Consider the following 20,507-nt stretch of genomic DNA (forward strand, 5'->3'; position numbering starts at 1 on the left):
TTTATGATATAGCTGTCTTTAAGTCATTTCTGCTCTTATAAATAGCCCCCTCACTCATATTCCTCTAAGTAAACTCCCCCAAAAACTCAGTGGTTCATCAAGATGGGCTCTGGTCTATTGTTGATTCTCTATCTGGGGAAAGTAAATATTTGCTCATGTTTCCCCAGTAATAGTCTCACGCAACAATTGCTAATGTTAAAACAAGTAGAAATTACAAAATATAAGGAGATTTTCCTCAAGATGTCCAACTGTTTTCAAAGAATAATAAAAATGTGCTGTTAACAGAATGCAAAAATATATGGCAAAATCACTGATTTAACTTATACATATTTATCTGAGTTACAAGTAACCATGGCATCATGTAATAGCTGAGATTTTATACAAAAGCATGGAGCACCACAATACTATTGATATATAAGACACTCAAGATAGGTTGGGTGAATCTTTTTTAATGAAATGTTAATGGCATTTATTTTGAAGAAATAATCATTGAGCTGGTTATTTTAAAGAAATAAATCATTGGCTTAGAGGTTAAGAGCACTGACTGCTCTTCCAGAGGTCCTGAGTTCAATTCCCAGTACCACATGGTGGCTCACACCATCAGTAATGAGATCTGATGCCCTCTTCTGGCCTGAAGGCATACATGCAAGAAGAACCCTGTATACATAATTAATAAATAAGTCTTTTTAAAAAGAAATAATCATATATAAAATATGTTATCATAACTTCTATAGTTATGTACAAGAATTCGAACAGTTCTCAGACTTAAAATAGTTTGCCATCCTGCCCAATAACTGTTGAACAGGGTAAGAAAGAAAAGGAGTCGAGCAGCAAGCCTGGGGACCTGCTTATCACACGCACAAGCCCATGACCCCAGGTCAGGACACAGCCTCCACTGACCTCCACTGACATGCACTTCATAGAGGGAATATTTGGGAGAGGACAGCATGCGCATATCAGGGGCGGAACTTCTCTGCCAGTGTTTCAATCACATCTTGAGTGGTTGCCGTGCTAGATACCCGAATGCATTTTGTTGCGAAGTTTCCAGCAGCTTTATCTTGAAATAAAATCTCATGACTCCCATGAAACTCCAGATCCTACAGAAAACAAAGCATGTTACTAGAGAAGTTGCGCTGAAAATATTCACTTTTTAGTAACAATAAATAAAAAGACTATCCATCAGTTGTTTTTTTCAAATGTTTATCACAAACATCTTAGAAGGTAAGTAATAGATTTTTAGTATTCAAATGTGATTTTGGACAAGTTGTCTAGAACAGCAATTTCTTACCTGGAAGTCGAAGGACTCTTTCACAGGGGTTACCCTACAACCATCAGAAAACACAGACATAGCAAAGTTACAGTTATGAAGTAGCAATGAAAACAATTTTATCGCTGGTGTTCACCCCAGCATGAGGAACTATACTAACAGGTTGAAGCATCAGGAAGGTTGAGAACTACTAGTCTAGAGTTCTCTCACATATAAAACAAGGGCAGTAGAGCAGCTGGTATCAACTGCAGCTGATATTTACTTAGTTCTTAGCCCAGTGTCACGCACAGCATGGCATACATTGCTGTCTTTACAACCATGCTGTTTAACAGACACTATTACTAACCCCTCTTCAAGATCTCACCATTGAGCGTATGATTTCTGCACATCTGTAATCTTAGGCATTTGGGAGGGATGCAGGAGGTTAGGGGTTCAAGGCCCGCTTGTAATAATTCTATCTCAAGAAGGGAGAAAATGCCAGCTAACAGAATTAAAACCAAAATCCACAGCCTAGAAAGCCCATACCTGCACTGCCAAAGTGTGCCCACCTCTAAGCTCTTAAAAATACCCGACATTTCCCTAATCCCAACAGTAGCATTTTAAATAAAGACACTTTAACTCATTTTCTATATGAATTATCATGCTAAATGAACATTTCAGGTAGATCTTAAATCTTATGGAGAAAAGTGAGGGTGGATTTCCAGCCAAGGTGTTTGGTTTCACATTCTCCCCCTAACTCTAAGATAAGCCAAAGTTCACACAACTGTGAGCCTCCTTTTATTTTCTTAACAAATACAGTAATTTCCAACAAAATTCCAAAAGATAGTTTGCATCCAGGTATAGGTCATATCCATGTCTCTAGCAGGAATAAAGACTTAGCTGTGTTATTAACACCACAGATTCTTCTTTCTGTTCACCCTTTTCATCTAATTATAAAATCAGAAACTGAGCAGGGGTAAAGCACAATCTTTTCATTTATTTATTGAAGGGGGTGGTACATACATACGACTTGTGTTTCAGTTGAGATCAAGGACAACTTGTAACAGTCAGCTCTCTCCTCCTCCCATGTCCAGATATGAAACTATGTCACCAGGCTCAGTGATAATTACCCTAACATGTTGACCTTTATGCTTTCTTTGTAGGAGCTTTTCCTTCTCTCGAAAGTCAAATTCTCACTCCATGACCAATAAACCTCTCCAGTTTTCCCCCATCAACAACTTTTTCTGCAGATATTAATAAATCAAAAACACTAACAAAAAGCAGGGGCTTGGAGAGATGACTCAGAGGTTAAGAGCACAGGCTGCTCTTCTGGAGGTCCTGAGTTCAATTCCCATCAAACACATAGTGGCTCACAACCATCTATAATAAGATCTGGTGCCTTCTTCTGGTGTAAAGGCATATATGCAGGTGGATAAATTATCTGAACCAGAACCTGAAAATTAATGTTAGTAACATTAACACTGTCTACAGGCCAGCCGCTGTATCAAATACTCGTACGCGCTATTTCCCCATCTCTCTTTCATCCTGTCTCTGTTTCAGAGTCCCTCTTTCCCCCTAGCCCACTGGACTTATGGTCTCTTCTCTACAGGTTTCTAAGATACCTCGGGGGGTGGGGGGGTGGAAGACACAATAAAACCAAGCTATATAAATCTAAGTTTCTCTATTCGGGAGCCCTATTTTCACCACAAGTTTGCAAGATTTTCCCTACCACCAGCCTGAAGACATATTATATCAATGAACACTCTTTTAAGTATCCCAAACACTTGCACAACTGTCCTGAGTCCCCCAAAGCAATCTCTAGTAGGTGTCACACCATAAAGGCAGGTAAACGTCCATAGCACTTAAGCATTCTGCTACCAAGCAACCTGTCCCATTTATACTAATAAAACAAGTCAGATGTACCTGTCAAGAAGGCATCAGTTTCTCTGAGAACTAGCAAGTAAATCAAGTAAATCAGCTGGCAGTAAAGAACCAAACTAAGCAAACAAAGTAAACGAAAAAACCACGTAGACACAAAACCTGCTACTAGTAGGCAAGGAAGGCACGCTCGCCAACATTCCAAGGAGAACCAACTGTTTTTAGACAGGGGCAGACACAGAGAAGTAGGCAAACCACTGCACTGTCCTCACAGGAAGCCACTTGTGCTGTGCAACTTTTACAAAGAAAGGAAACTCAAGTATAAATCTCTTTCTTACTTATGTGGTCAGCTACTACCCTTCCAGGGGAGTGAGGAGGCAGTCTTCACCCCAAAGCCACTCTTGGTACTCCTGCTGATCTTTGTAATGAAACAATTCTTCAGGTCTTGTCAAGCTGAAATAAAACAGCCTATAAAAAACTTGGCCATGACTTAATTAACACTACATAAGTGTTAATGGGTAATTTAGTTTCACGTTCCACACAAATAGTCAAGTATACTTTATAACCAGAATAGTCCCTTAATAATTAAGATTAACATTGTTTAGTTCCTCAGCCAATTTTAATCTGGTTGGTGTGAATAAATCTACCAAGTTTTATCAGACCTAAAATAAAATCAATTGCCTGAGCTAAAATTTGGGTTGATAGTGACCCAATAGACAAATTGTAATAACTGTATGATATTGTAATTAACAAACAGTAAAGAGCTTACTAAACATTGGGTATTAAGAATTCTACATTTAGACGGGCGGTGGTGGCGCACGCCTTTAATCCCAGCACTCGGGAGACAGAGGCAGGCGGATCTTTGTGAGTTCGAGACCAGCCTGGTCTACAAGAGCTAGTTCCAGGACAGGCTCCAAAGCTACAGAGAAACCCTGTCTCGAAAAACAAAACAAAAAAAAAAAAAAATTCTACATTTAATTATCAATCTAAGAGTTGAGTTCTAACATCATCAGCATTAAGTGAGGGAAAAGAGAGGGGTTAAGTACACTGTCCACAGGGGGAAAAAAAGCTTCTGCCCTGCTTCCATCTCAAGAAAATTATGCCAGTAATTATTTCTTTGGTCTTACAGTAGATACAAGAAAAGTCTGGGAAGAAATAAATGAATAGAAAAAAAAATCTAGAGCCCAGAAGCTATACATTCCAGTTTCCTTAACTAGTTAAAAAAAAAAAAATCCCGTGTGTACAAGACCCTATTTCAACCCCTAGCAAGTACTGTGAAAACAAAAAAATGACCAGGCAAATTAGTACACTTCTGTAATCTCTGCACTTGAAAGACTGAGGCAGAAAGGACTGCTGTTTGAGTTGCACTTAGGCTAGGTAGTAAGTTCTAGGTCAGCCTGTATTAAACAGCAAGACTCTAAGGAAAACAACCACCACTTCTCAATAAACTTGGGCGGGTGTGTGTGTGTGTGTGTGTGTGTCTGTGGAGGACAAGGGTTAGGGTCGATTTCTTAAAAACCTCTCCACCCAGTTTGGTTGTAGTCAGTTGCAGACTGCTAACTCCTGGACTTCTATTATTTCACATATTAAGAAAAATTTTTTCCAATATTCATTATTTAGTACTTCTGTAAGTAGGCAATTTTGGTTCACTTCAACAAATACTCTGCCTGTGATGGTTAATCTCAACTGGCACCTTACTGAGATCTAGAAGCCCCTAGGAAATGGGCCTCTAGGAAAGTCTTCTGAAGTTCTCTTCATTAACTGAGGTGGGAAGAAACTGTACAAGAAATTTCGCTCAGTAAATTCCAACACAAGACAGGAACAGGGAGAAGGCTCATGCTCAAAACCCTAAAGCAACTAAAGGAATGCAAAGACATACATAAAACTCCTATAGGCCAGGTACAGTAGCTGGTAGCATACGGCTCAAATCCCAGCACACAGGAAATTAAGGCTAAGGTTTGGGCTACACATTGAGTTCAAACCAGCCAGAGCTACCAAGGTCTCTGTCCAAAATGAACACACACCTCTCATGTCATAACACAATCAACAAAAAAGTTCCAACTTGTATTGCAAAAGCTTTTAAATATACAAAAGAATAAACCACTATCCATGACAAAACCATCTCAAGATGATACAACGAACCTTTCCTCAACAATTTTAGCTGGCAAAAATCCAAAGGCTTGACAAACATACACTATCATGGGGCTGAAGAAAAAAAGAACATATCCAAGGCCCGTAGTTTGCTAAAAATCACAAACACTGGTACAATAATTCGCTTTTGTGGTACTACCACCAAGGATACAATACAGAAAAAATGTGAACTACCTGAGGATCAGATGAACAGATTCCAGTATATGGATGTGTGGTGGCTTAAATGAAAATGCCTGCCACAGACTCGTAGGAAGTATTGGAGATGTGGGTCTTGTTGTCACTGCAAGGTGGGCTTCGGGGGTTTTTAAAAGCCAAGTCTGACCAGTGTCACTCTCTTTCTGCTGCCTGCGGATTCAGAAGCAGTCCTCTACCATGTCTGCCTGCACACCCCGTTTTCCCCCACCTCTGAAACTGTAAGCCTAGCCCCAGTTAAATGTCTTCCTTTATAAGAGTGCTGAGACAACATGTAAGAAGAGATAATGAGAAGGACTCTGTGGACAATGGTGGAGCGCTGCTGAAGAAAAGAGCATGGGAGCAGGTCACTGGAAAGAAAAAACCCTCAGCTGAGGAACTGCCCCAATCAAACTGCTTTTCCTCTGTTTATGAGAGACTGTAGATGGGAAGAAACCAGCCCACTGTAACTGACTCCCTCCTAGGCAGGTATCTATGAGTGCACATAAGAAAGTAGTTGAGCATAAGCAGTCATGAGCCAGAAACAACATTCCTTTATGGTTTTAGCTCAGGTTCCTGACTGGAGTTCCTGTCTGGCTTCCCTTAGAGACGGACTACAACCCAGAAGTGTAGAGTGAAATAAGCCTTTCCCAGATCACTGTCAACAGTGTTTCACACCAACAGGAAGCAAATCACATCATCGAGCATCACAAAAATCTATTACAAAAAAGAGGGGAAACAAACACAACACCATTGATTAAAACAAAAATCCATAAGAGGATGAACCAAAATGCACTCATCAAGGGGCATGGGGAGCTTATTTTCTTTTTTTCGGTTTTTTGAACAGGATTTCTCTCGTGTAACAGCCCTGGCTGTCTTAAAACTCACTTTTAGTCCAGGCTGGCCTCAAACTCTAAGATATCCACTGCCTTCCCCCACCCCCCCCCCCCCCCCTGAGTGCTGAGATTAAAGGCAGTGCACCACCACCACCCAGCAGCAGCATATTTTTAATTATACTTTATTATATAGCTTCATTTTTAGAAACTATGAAATTATTTTTTAATAAATTTAACAAAATATAATCACTAAAAAGATCAATATAAATGAATCTATATAATAAAACTGATTATATTATCACAGAAAATAATCTCCCAAGTGCTCCTAGAAAACCAATTTTTAGTTTTATATTTCCAGTTGAGAATCTACAAATCCCCAGCACAGCCAGCTCTCCACAGGGAAACCTTGTCTCAAAAGATACCAAATTTATATATATCACAGATCTGCATTTAGAGTCAGATAAATAAGATTATTCGTGCATTGTGTTGCTATTTGCATTTTATACGTCCAGTGTCATACACTCTTCTGCCCTTTGGCGATGCCTCCCCCCAAAAGCTTTTTAAAAATTCAGTTTAAAATACATGGATAGCAATTTTAGTGTAAAATTAGTCATTGAAGAAATTGAACACTATTGATAACCAATTATTCTGACATTCAAAATATAAAAGCAGACAACATTTTTTCACATTGGATATCTAAGGAATACTCCAAACAGAATAAGAACAGGAAAAGAGTGAACAAGGCTAGAGCCGTTAATGGAAAAAAATTTTTTGTTTTTTACAATCATATAGACATTTTATTTTCAGAGTTATAGCTTGGGGTTTTATGAATAATTAAAGTATAATGTACAGATGAAAAGCTAACTTCATAATTCTATAAACTTAAACCTTCCTTAAGCTAAAGTTAGATGAAAAGAAAAGCCACAGCTTATGAAAAAGTGACCACAGAAATAGGACTATAATAAAACAGGTTGGCATAAGAACATCTGTTTTCTTTCCACTATGGCTATGTATCTCTGGTATACAATGTATTTCTTGAATTTTTCTTGATTAAATGAATGGATGACTTCTAAAAAAACAAAAGACAAAGTGTAGATATATAAAGGCAGACAAGCAATGACAACTCCACAACTTACATACCTTTTCCCAAGGCTCTGAAGATGACACCTTCAAAGTCCAGATCAGAAAAAGTAATGAATTTCAGCAATAGTGTTATGTTAGGAAACAAGAAGGCTCTCCAAGACTGGCTCCTATAAGAACTCAGCCATCAAAAGACACAGCAGAACACAAGCTTTGAAAAAAACAAAGACTGAAACCTACTGAATCACGGAATACGCAAAAATCCACTAAAGAAGAACAGGAAAGCCAAAAGAACAAAGGTAAAATCAAGTGGGTGATGAAGGCAATAAACTTAAAAAATTTACTCTGCTTTCCTAGAGTTTGGATCAGCTTTCTAAGACGTAGGTGAAGGCCCTGTACGTGGTGGCTGTTATAATTATATTGGCCTGCCCAGTCACCTGGGTACCTTGTCCCTTTTAAGAGACAAGCTCTGCCGGGCGGTGGTGGCGCACGCCTTTAATCCCAGCACTCGGGAGGCAGAGGCAGGCAGATCTCTGTGAGTTCGAGGCCAGCCTGGTCTACAAGAGCTAGTTCCAGGACAGGCTCTAAAAAAGCTGCAGAGAAACCCTGTCTCGAAAAACCAAAAAGAAAAAAGAAAAGAGACAAGCTCTGCCCACTCCCAATCTCTCCCTTCCTGCCAACAAGGCAAGTTGATCTCACGCCTGCCTCTTTTCTTCTCTCTCTCTGTCCCTTCTTCTGTCTGTCAGCAAGCTCTCTCAGCAAGGTGTATCCCTCTATCTCCCTTCTGCAGCAGCCCCTCCCACCCACAGTGGGACCTGCCAGGGTCATTTGCACCAAAAATCTTTGGGTGGCCTCATGTGGCCTCTGAATGGGGTGAGGGTAGGGGGGCAAAGGCAGGAAAGCCTGGCAACAGTTACACTGCTTTGTTTGGACAAGACTCCTCCTATATGTGGCCCTGGCTCGTCTAGAACTAGCCATACAGACCATGCTGGCAGGTTTCTAAGTTAATTCTTCCTGTCTTTACTTCTCAATTTGTAGACTTGCAGGCACAGGCTACGAAGCCCAGAGAATAGAATAAGGTTTCTGAACAAGTAACAACTAAAAATTAATCCATAAATGAATAAATATAAGAGAGTGAGATGCTGCTGCCAGTCCATGTGACCTTTTGTGACTTCACCACAGCTTTGGTTCTGAACACAAAACACAACCACGTTGTACATGCTGCCACAGCACAACGCCAGCTCACACTGCCTGAGACAAATTAGTCCAGACTGGAGACTATGGTACATTAGGAACTGCCTTTTTTTCCTTTTTTACTGTAAATACAAAGTTTTCTGATTTTATAGAAACATGACAGTTTAACTGAAAAAGACTCAGTTATTTTCCTACTGTCACTCCTCATGATACAAGTAAGAATTTTGTATGCCTTTGGATTGGATTGTTGGAATATTTATTGGGTTTTAAAATCTGTTTGAGTTGTTCTACTGAGTTTAATAAATCATTTAATGAACTTTAGCTTGGGATTAGAAATTTCTAATAATGTCTGAAATGGTCCTAAATTTACTTGTCATTTTGTATTATATATTTATGTAATGCAGCACTCAGTATTGATTATGAAATAAAAATATTGATTAACTGAAAAACATTGAAGATGTTCTATGTCCTAAGGTATCAAATGATGGGCTAAGATTTAACATTTTAGGTAAGAATAAATAAACACGTTCATCTAATTAGTGTGCAAATTAATATACGACAGAACTGTGCATTATGTACTAAAGAATTACTTCAAAATAAATTTATGATTTATTATCAGTAACTTCTTGATTTGTATACCTATGCTTTATACCTATATACCTGGTGTCACACTAAAACTTCTTAGGCAATGGGGCTGAAGAGATAGCTTGGCTTTTGAGAGAACTCAGTGCTCTTGCTGAGGACCCAGTTTAGTTCACAGAACCCATAGGGTGATTCACAGCTGTAACCCAGCTGTTGGGAATAGAATGCATTTTCTGACCTCTGCAGGCTTTTGCATGCACTGGTACTCATACACATACACACAAATATACAAAATATTTTTACATTTTTTTTATTCTTAGGCAAAAAAAGTCACAAGTGGAAAAAGAAAGCAGTTGTGGTTTGGATGATGAGGCACTCTATTTCTATTTGTAAAGAATTCTAACCAACAAATGAGAAATGATAAATGAGAAAAGGATGATTTTGTAAACCCTAAGTGATCAGGACAAAGACCTCAAAGATGACAACATTAGAAGGCAGCTAATAAAGAGCCTGACATTAGAGAGGTTATTACAACTTGACATAATATGGTAGGTGTAAAATGCACAGTCCTGGCTAAGTCTTTAAATCTGGAAACCCGCAAAACAACCCTCACTCTGCAGAAAAGCAAATGAAATCTAGAACTGGGAAATTCTATAGAAAAAACAACCTGGAGTTCTCAAAAAGTTTATAGTATTTAAAAGCACTCTAAGATTAAAACAACTAAAAGCAATGTGTGAACTTAGTCTGATAAAAAAAAAGCTAACCACAAAACCATATACTTGAGAGATGGTGGGAAATTTGGATAGAGATAATATTTATTTTTGAATAATAATAAAAAAATAAGGGTAATTTTGTTACTGGCAAGACACACTTAAGTAGAGAAGAAATAAAATGATAGGTTCTGGGATTTATGAAATAGTCCAGCTAAAAATAATAATAAAAAACAATAATAATGCCTGGCATAATGGCCCATACTGTTTGTAAATTCTAGCATTTTGGAGGGAGAGGCAGGCAACTCTCTGTGAGTTCGAGGCCAGCCTAGTCTACAGAGTAAGTTCCAGGACAGCCAAGGCTACACAGTGAAACCCTATCTCAAAAACAGAACAACAACAACAATAAAAAACAACAAAACAATGCCTTAAAAGACATGTCTGAAAACTCTAGTTTGGAAGATGGATTTCACCTGCTTGAAAATTTTCACATTAAAAATTAAAATAGTTGCTGAGAGTGGTGGTACACGAATTTAATGGTAGCAGCTGGGAGGCAGAGGCAGGTGGATCTCTGTGAGTTCAAGGTCAGACCAGTCTACATAGTGAGTTTCAAAACAGCCAGAGCTATGTAGAGACTCTGTCTCAAAAAAATAAAAATAAATAAATGAGGAAGGGAGGGGGAATAGTGATAGTGATGAGATGGCCAAAGAGATAAAGACCTGACCACCCAAATTTGATCCCAGGGCTCCGCACAGTAAAACTGACTCGTACAAGGTGGAGTCATGTACATGTTATAACACACATGACCCCACAAACACATTTAATGAAATGAAATAAAATTGTTAATTTTGTCAGGCATAGTGTTATATGCCTGCAATCTCCTGCACTCAAGTGGCTGAGACTGGAGGACCAGGAGTTCAAGGACAAGAGCTACACAGTGCAACTGTCTTACAAGTAGGCACTTAAAAGTTTCAGTCATTTCACTAAACACATGGCCCTTCTGTGTTTCCTCTGCTGTACAGCAGAACTTATAGACGGAAGTTTCTGTCCCTCCTGATCCTGCAGCCATTCAGTCCCAAAGAACCCCATAGAGAATTATATTAATTAAAAACTGGTTGGCCTGTTAGCTCAGGCTTAGTATTAACTAGCTCTTATAACTTAAATAACCCATTATTCTTATCTATGTTTAGCCACATAGCTTGGTACCTTTTCTCAGTGAGACATTCTCTTCTTGCTTCCTCTGCATCTGGCTAGTGACTGACTCTCTGCCTCTACTCTTCCCAGAATTCTCCTAGTCTGGTAGTGCCTCCTACACTTCCTGCCTGGCTACTCAACAATCAGTGTTTTACTAAACAAATCCTTACAGTGTATAAAAGCATTTTCTCACAGCACATACTACTGCATACTGTGTCATGAGACTTTGTGCTTACTAAGGATTACACCATGTGTCACAAATTGAGGCACTTGATAACATTTTCTGTCTATAAATTCTTAAGTGAACAAGTAGTTTGAAAGTGTGTGTGCAAATCCTATTTGTAACAAGATAAAATAAAAATACAGTATACATTTAAACTCTATGTGTAAAAGAATTGGAATTAAGATTCAGAGAAAAACAAATGACACTATACATTTATAGCCCTAGTGCTGAAGCAGAATCTATACAAATTCAAATTATTTCCAATATTTTAACTTGCTCTACTCACATTAACATATATAAAAGTATGAAACATCTTCCTATTCAAATAACCATGTGCCTGAAACCAACTTCTGCTTTCTGATATTCAAAAGAAAACACAAGTAAACATTAAAACTTATCTTTATAACCTTCTTTGTATGTGTGTGTGTGTGTGTGTGTGTGTGTGTGTAAGTAGAAAGTGTCTGAGTTTCAGTAAGGATAATGCCCCATACAAATAATATGTACTAAGGTTGATAAGCTATCATTCACCCATGTTTGTACTATTTCCATCAATGCAAAATAACTTCTTAAACTATGGCAAGTTAATCAAAGTACATTCACACTAAAACTAAACTCATAGTACTCAATTTATTTCAATTTTTAAAAATTTTCAAGCCACCTATCTAAATTAGCAATATCTTCAAAACTCTACCCTTTTTCACTATTATTAATTAGCAAATAAATATTTAAATATTTACTTTCTTTTTATTGAAAATTCTTTCCATACAATATTCTGATGATTTTAAATTTGAGTAGTTTCTTCAGTATCCTTTTGTTAATGTCTTTCACAACTGACCCAAGACAAGTAAGTGTGGTTGAGAATTACAAAAGAGGTAGAAATGGCACAGAAGAAACAATAACTTTTGAGCAGTCCCTGGAACATAAATATATTACTGCTTCCTGGTGTGTGTGTGGGGGGGGGGGGGGATAAACAACAACAGAAAGGTTGCTGCTTTGCTGACGTATTTAAAAACTTTCCTTGCCATATTAGCAGTGATCCTGAACTATAGTTGGTACCTGGTAGGACCAAGCTCCTCCTGCCTATCTTGTTGCAGGGTTTGCATTACCAAATGACCATAGCAGACTGGAATGTCACTTGGTACCAGGCCTGAGGAAAACAAAAAGGTAGCTGCATACATCAGCAGCCATTTGCGGAAGGAGGTCTGGTTTTTCAGGGAAATTCTGTGTTTATTTAAAAAAAAAAAAAACAAAAAACAAAAAAACAGAGCAAAGTGAACCCAAAGCAAAATAACTACTTTTCAAATGAGTTTTCTTGATATAAGTCACAAAATGAGAAGTATTGAGAACAGAACCAGTCACTGAACTGGATTCTTTTTTTTTTTTTTTTTTTTTTTTTTTGGTTTTTCGAGACAGGGTTTCTCTGTGGCTTTGGAGCCTGTCCTGGAACTAGCTCTTGTAGACCAGGCTGGTCTCGAACTCACAGAGATCCGCCTGCCTCTGCCTCCCGAGTGCTGGGATTAAAGGCGTGCGCCACCACCGCCCGGCTGAACTGGATTCTTAAACAGTCACAGGGAAATGCTGCACCAGAGCAATTGATTCAGGCAAACTTCCAGTTAAACTGATACATCAAGCTTGCGCGCACACACACACCAACAGAGAAAAGGAAAAGCGGTTTCTGGAACACGGTCTTCAATAATGGTGTACATCACTGGGACACACTTAAGACAAGAATACATATATACAGCAAGTGTTATACCATTATGTCTGTCATCACCACAGAGATTCTTTATACACAAGGTTATACTAGTCACATTACCTAATTTAAGGATACATTTTTAAAAATGTGTCACATTTTGGGGGGGGGGGTAGTGCCTATGTGGAGGACAAGTTGCAGGAGTCAGTTCTTGGTGCGGGAGAATTGTCTGTATTCTGTCAATCATGTTTTAAATAAACGCTGGTTGGCCAGGCAGGAAGTATAGGCGGGTCAACAAGACAGGAAGTAGAGGTAGGGCGATAAGAACAGAATTCTGGGAAGGAGGAAGCCCATTCCTCCCAGTCCAGCCCAGACCACCAAAGAGGCAACATGTGACCTGCCCGGCTAAGAAAGGTACGGAGCCGGGTGGCTAGCATAGATAAGAATAATGGGTTAATATAAGCTACAAGAGCTAATAAGTAACCTGAGCTAATGGGTCAATCTGTTTATAACTTATGGAGATCTCCGTGTGATTTTCTTCGGGGCTTGCCAGATGTGGGGTACCGGGTGGGACGGAAACCCCAACGAGCAGGCCAGGCCCCCTCATGCTACAAGTTCTCTCCTTCTATGTGAAACTCAAGAACCACACTCAAGTTGTCAGGCTTCACAACCAGCACCTTTTCCCACTTACTCATGTCAGCCCCTTAAGGATATTTTTGAAAATGTAATATAATTTCTAGATATAACTACACACAACATGAAATTATACAAACAAGCTCTCTTCTTTGTAAGTTATGGAATGCAGGGTCAACCTAAAACATGTAACACCAAACCTATCTTACCAAAACTACCCTTCTCCCGCAAAGAACAACAAACGATAGTTAAAAACAGAGCTGTGATTTTCATCCTGAGAAAAGCAAGATGTTCTGCTACAAAGAGGCAAGCAAAGGAAGACAACAGAAAGGAAAACACAGGAAACAATGACACAACAATGCAAATGTGATTGTACAACCAGGGGCCATGAGGTACCTACCTTGTGGCAAATGTTATCTACAGGGTTTCACTTATCTACTTAAAATTTCAAAACCCTGCAAAAGTGGATACTATCCCAACTGCTGTCTGTTCCATAGACAGACTTACCTGTATACTATTTGTACCTCAGGTTTCAAATGAGTGAATTATTTAAGCAAAGTGAGTTTATTAAGTATGCAGCAAACAAAAATAAAAAGGCAAATGGCAAAGAACAGATAGAAGCAGCTGAGAGATGTCAAAACATCATCAAATCAGGTGCCTCCAACACCCTGCTGAGACAACTGAACGTAGGCAAACATCTTATCAGACACATACCCAACCAGATGCATACCCAAGAGACGTTGGCTAAGGAAGTCCCTGAAGCAGTCATCTGTGTTCCCAACTAAGAGTTCCATGCAGAGCAGACTGGCCTCTCCAGAAATGAGCTTCCCTTTCCCACTGCAGGCATTTTTAGACTATAGGATAAACAGTAACCTAGTTGGAAATGGTTTAACTTCTAGCTGTTCTCAGGGGTGCAATGTTCTTTAGCTACTTACTGTTCTATTACAGAGGCAGAAGGCCTCAGAAAAGGGTCTTCAGATAACACAAGATAAACATGCTTGAATCCAAAGCAAGGGGCTCATCTCTTGATTTAGAGTCAGAATTCAACAAACTCAACAACACATGACAACTTACCAATAGAATTTATATTACAGTGTCTCATGGGGAAAGCAAAACATACAAACTAGCCTTACAAAGATAAAGTAACTTGACCATGCTCACATTGCTCAAGAACTCTCTTGAGCAATTTTGAAACAAGAAGCTACTCTTTCAATCACCCTGCTACATTGCCTCTTACCCTGATATACAAAAATAAGGTTGTAAACATACCCAGTTCTGCCATAAGACAAACTCAATACCCAGGAAGCACTGTATGACACAACAGATTACAAACAAAATAAACATGTTCAAAACATATCTGAGTTTGTGAAAATAAATGAGAACCCCATACAAATAAATAAAGGCTAGAGAAGTATGCATGTGATCACTCAATAACTAGCTTGGGGCAAGAAGCTCGAGCACTAAAAAGAGCTCCCTAGTCTGTTGCTGTGGGACAATGGTCTTTTACCCTGTCACTTGTATTATTTCTAATAAAATGCTGATTGGCCAATAGCCAGGCAGGAAGTATAGGTGGGGCAACAGCGACCAGGCAGGAAGCAGAGGCTTGGCAACGAGAATTCTGGGAAGGAGAAAGGGTCAGTCTGCAGTAGTCACCCAGAGAGAGAGTGATGTGGGAGAGTCTTCTGTTTGAGTTGATTTCATTGGCTAATAAAGAAACTGCCTGGCCCATTTGATAGACCGCCCCTTAGGTGGGTGGAGTAGACAGAACAGGAAGAGGAAGTGAGGTAGAAGGATCAGTAAGATGCCACACCTCTCCTAAGTTAGGCAGACTGCCGTGCCTCTCCTCAGAGAGATGCCAGATGCGATGAAGCTCCAGCCCAAGATGGACGTACGCTAGAATCTACCTGGTAAGGCACCACTTTGTGGTGCTACACAGATTATTAGATATGGGTTAGTCAAGATGTGAGAATTAGACAATAAGAGGCTAGAAATAATGGGCCAGGCAGTGTTTAAAAGAATACAGTTTTCTGTGTAATTATTTTGGGGCATAAGCTAGTCAGGAGGCCGAAAGCAGGGCGGCAGGAACGCAGCCCCTCACTACAGAATGGCGCCCACGTGGATGACTGGATCCACAGAAAGCTTGAGAAAGCTTGGGAAAGAATAGAGTAAAGCATGTTTTCTCAGTAGCAGCAATTTCTCAGGTTTGGCTTTGCTTGTTAGAGCAAGCGCTCTCATCTAAGAGAGGCTTCCTGACTCAGCTTTAGCTGCAAAACCCTGCAGCCCTTTTAAGAGGTCCTGCCACGAAACACTTAAAAATGGTGTTGATGAAAAGCTTTTCAGTTTTCAGCTGTAGCAGGAAAAAAGTTGTGCTGTTTTAAAATGCCAGCTTTCTGGGCCGTCCTACCAGGGCAAACTCTGACTCTTTCAAGCAGGCGTTCCTGACTATGGAGCTTTTGAGTGTTGTTTAACACTGTTGCAGCTTGCTTGCTGGCAGGGACCTTGAACCGCCAAAGAGTTGTGGTACCTCTGCCATGAGGCTGGAAAGCTAGGGAATGGGCTGGATCTAGCCGCCAAAGTCACGGCTTTAGTCCTACTGATAATGTTTGGTAAAGTAAAGACTCATGTAGTCAGAAAGAGAGATATACAGTAAAAGAAAATTCAAAGTCGAAGAAAATGTCTAAGTGGTTTACACTGTGTTAAAAATATATGCAGGCCAAAGGTTAAAATTCTTAAAAGTAAAAAAAAAAGAAAAAGAAAAAGAACAAAAAAGGAAGTAGTTTGTTGTGGTGGTACACACCTTTAATCCCAACACTTGGGAGGCAGAGGTAGATTGACCTCTGTGACTTCAAGGTGTGGCAACACACACCTTTAATCCCAATGCTTGGAAGGCAGAGACAGACAGATCTCTGTGACTTCAAGGTGTGGTAGCATACGCCTTTAATCCCAGAATTTGGAAGGCAGAGGCTGACGGATCTCTGAGAGTTCAAGGACAGCCTGGTCTGCAGAGTTATTCCAGGACAAAGATATACAAAGAACTTATCAAAAATAAAAGTAAAATAACGAAATAGAGGTTAAAATAAAGCCGTACAAAGATGGAAAATATATGGAGAATCTTGATACTGTATACTATTATACTCTCTTTGAATTGTTTGAATGCTGAGGAAGAAGCAATAGCTGCTAAAAGATATTTGTTTACAAATGCTGCTGAACTAATCCAAGATAGATATTTTGAAAATACCTTGACTTCAGAATTTAGATCTAAGGATATGATGCTTTGGAAAGGAGTTTCTTTTGTTTTTACAGAAAATGAGACCGTGTGGATTGCTTCTATCCCAATATGGTATGATAGACCACGGCCTCCTGAAAGGTTGCTGTGAACACCTTCAGAAAATTACTTCACCCAACTGATGCCTGAGATGAACCTGGCACACAGGATACACCATGAAAGACCTAATTAACAGCGTCCCCATTCAGCAGGAAGCAGTTTGGAGAGAAATAACTGCGCCCATTTTCCCAAATATTGTTTATAAATGTTCTTTTACATTTAAAGGGGGATATAATATGGAGATGAGTAATTTGCATTGATATGGATTTGGCTTTAGTGATTTAAATTTAAGGTCAATTTTGTTATATGTATATGTATTTCTGATACTGATTAATGTATTGTGATTGTGTAGTTCATTTAAAAATGTAATGTATATAGGTTGTTAATGGATAGTTATCAATATTAGTAAAACTTGTAGTTATGTTAGTTAGATTTTCTAGCTATATAGAGATTTATTTAAGTTACATAGGCATTCTTCATATCTTTCAAAGACTACAGAATATCGCATTTTAGATGTTTTAATAACTTAAGGCTTTTCATGACAATGAGACACATCAGCTCCTGGCAGCACCAATCTACTTCAAGAGGAAGATGGGCATCGAAGAGGATCCTTATGGAGTTTGATAGCCACTTGGGCAAGAAACTGCTCTTGCCTGGACTGTTGGCAGAAACTGGACACAAAGAACCCAACGAGAGAGGACTGTTGAACTTGCCTAAATGTGAGATGATTCTTTGGGGTTCCTAATTCAAGAAAGAGTCTGCGAGACATTCTGAAGGACACAGCAGATAGTGACTGAACTACCTTTGAAATTTCCTGATCATGGAAATGTCTGCTGGAAACTATGGGCCTGTAGGCTGAAGATGGATGCCCCAACAGTACAAAAGAACTTTGGGTGACTGTCCAGGCAGTGAGATGTCTCTGTCATTTCTAGAGTTTTGGAAGTAGCTTACTTCTTGTTCACCTAGGTAATATTGTGTCCTTCTGGAGTCGCTGATGGAGTTGAAGAATAGATAGATAGTTATAGTTGTTTTCCTTTGTTATGATAAAAGATAAAGTAGATATAAATATTGTAACTGTAATTCTTACTTGATAACTGTTTTGTTATATGTAATTTTACTATGTTAAAGTTAAAGCCTTCTTTTTATTGTTTAAACAGAAAAAGGGGAAATGATGTGGGAGAGTCTTCTGTTTGAGTTGATTTCATTGGCTAATAAAGAAACTGCCTGGCCCATTTGATAGACCGCCCCTTAGGTGGGTGGAGTAGACAGAACAGGAAGAGGAAGTGAGGTAGAAGGATCAGTAAAATGCCACACCTCTCCTAAGTTAGGCAGACTGCCGTGCCTCTCCTCAGAGAGATGCCAGATGCGATGAAGCTCCAGCCCAAGATGGACGTACGCTAGAATCTACCTGGTAAGGCACCACTTTGTGGTGCTACACAGATTATTAGATATGGGTTAGTCAAGATGTGAGAATTAGACAATAAGAGGCTAGAAATAATGGGCCAGGCAGTGTTTAAAAGAATACAGTTTTCTGTGTAATTATTTTGGGGCATAAGCTAGTCAGGAGGCCGAAAGCAGGGCGGCAGGAACGCAGCCCCTCACTACAAGAGAGGAAGCCAGACACAGAGCAAGCAAGATGTGACTGCCTTGCCAAAAAAGGTACCAAGCCATATGGCTAACACAGACAAGATAATGGGCTAATATAAGTTATACGAGTTATAAGAACCCTGAGCTACTAGGTCAACCAGTTTATGATTAATGTAGACCTCTATGTATTTCCTTGGGATTAAATGGCTGTGGGTGGCATGGCTAACATAGAAGAACTGGGTAAAACAGAAACCTTAGTCAACAGTCCATCTTAAGAGTCTAGATCAATTAGTTACCTAAATGTGAAAAGTTAAACTATAAAACTTTAAAATATGGAACATATTCAAACCAGAAGGGGAAGTGTGTAAATACCAAAAGCTGACAAGTCCAAAAAATTTTTTGAAGCTGAATTAAAAGTTTGGATGTAAAGAATGAGAGCAACATACTTTCAGAATACCTTATATACAAAAGATTGTTATTCAACTATATAAAGAATTCCTACAAATTAACTCTAAATCAAAATTTAAATGACAAACATCTCATTGGAAAAACAAGGATAAAATATAAGTAATTCAAAGAGGGTATCATAATGAATACAAACACAAGAAACTATTGAAACTTGAAAACACTGACTAGATTGGAAAGGGAAATATGAGTGTGATCTGGCAAGTGTGAGTGTAACCTGGTAAGTCTGAGTGTGACCTGGCAAGTGTGAGTGTGGCCTGTCAAGTATGAGTGTAACCTGGCAAGTGTGAGTGTGGCCTGGCAAGTGTGAATATGACCTGGTAGCCACCTCAAGGGTTCACTTGCTTAGCGAGTACCTAGTAAATGAATTAGTCACTATTGAACAAACAAAAATGTTTAAATTCCTATGTTTTAACTGTGGAAAAGCATAAGAACATAATTATTCTTAGCTAGAAATAAGAATAACAACCACATTTTATTTAGACAATGGAATTCTATAAAACAATTAAAATGAATTTATGGTATCCAGATTAGTAGTTTTCCTAAGGAGAACAGAAAGAGAGAACCAAAGGTAGAAAAATCTATAGGCTGTCTTTAAGTCCTGAAGTTTCTGAACCTTATTAAATTGAAAGAAATGTATACAATAATGAATCCTTTAGTGATCTGGGAATCACATGAAAAAATAGGCTGATGATAATAAATTAATGCTACATGTAAACAGAGACATGGAGGGAGGGAGGGAGGGAGGGAGGGAGGGAGGGAGGGAGGGAGGGAGGGAGGGAGGGAGGGAGGGAGGGAGGGAAGGGTATATACATAAAAAAGAATAAACAGAAAACAACACCAGCATAACTCTTGAAGCTCGGACAAGGAAGGTTCATTTCACAGTGATGCTTTGATGTCATTTTAAACATCTTAAACATGAAGTAATACAGGAGTGTCAATCTATACTAAACTTATCTTTCATTTATTAACAATTTCATACATGTATATACACTGATCCACCCCCAACTCCCCTTTCTACTCCACACACACAGACAACACATTACCCTCCCACCTTCGGGGCCTCTCCATGGGGGGGGGGTGTGAAGCCCACTGAGTCCAATTAATGCCACCGGTTGGAATAGTCCGTGATAATACTGGCTTGATTGTGGGCAGGACTTACAGAGGTAACCATAGTTACAGTGAATTAGTAAGTACAATGGTCATGTCATGCCCAGATGACAGTATCTCTAAGCATTATTCCCATCCTTTGGCTCTTACATGAAAAAATATAAAGAGGGAATGCTCCCTCTTTTTTTCTTTTTAATGTTTCCTAAGCCACGGAGATAGTGATATAAATGCCCCATTTACAGATGATCATTCAATAATCAGTTATTTTCAGCACTTTGATGAGTTCCTGCCCAGTGCAGAAGAAACTTCTCTGGCCAGGGGTGGGAGCATCAATAATTTATAGGCATAAACATAAATATCTAGAAGGCAGTTTGACAGCCAGACACTGGTGGCACACCCCTTAAATCCCAGCAGTCAGAGACAGAGGCA

The 20,507-nt window shown here is 39.2% G+C and overlaps 1 protein-coding gene across 1 annotated transcript in view; it reads right to left on the reverse strand.

The window, feature by feature from the left end:
- Positions 1–20,507, reverse strand: part of Afdn (afadin, adherens junction formation factor) — a 133,951-nt gene that overhangs the window by 88,327 nt on the left and 25,117 nt on the right. Inside the window, 2 exon segments of the mRNA XM_038338341.1 lie at positions 901–961; positions 963–1,097. Of these exon segments, the coding sequence (XP_038194269.1) occupies positions 901–961; positions 963–1,097 (196 nt within the window).

This window comes from Arvicola amphibius, chromosome 8 (assembly GCF_903992535.2).
Source record: "Arvicola amphibius chromosome 8, mArvAmp1.2, whole genome shotgun sequence".
NCBI lineage: Eukaryota > Metazoa > Chordata > Mammalia > Rodentia > Cricetidae > Arvicola > Arvicola amphibius.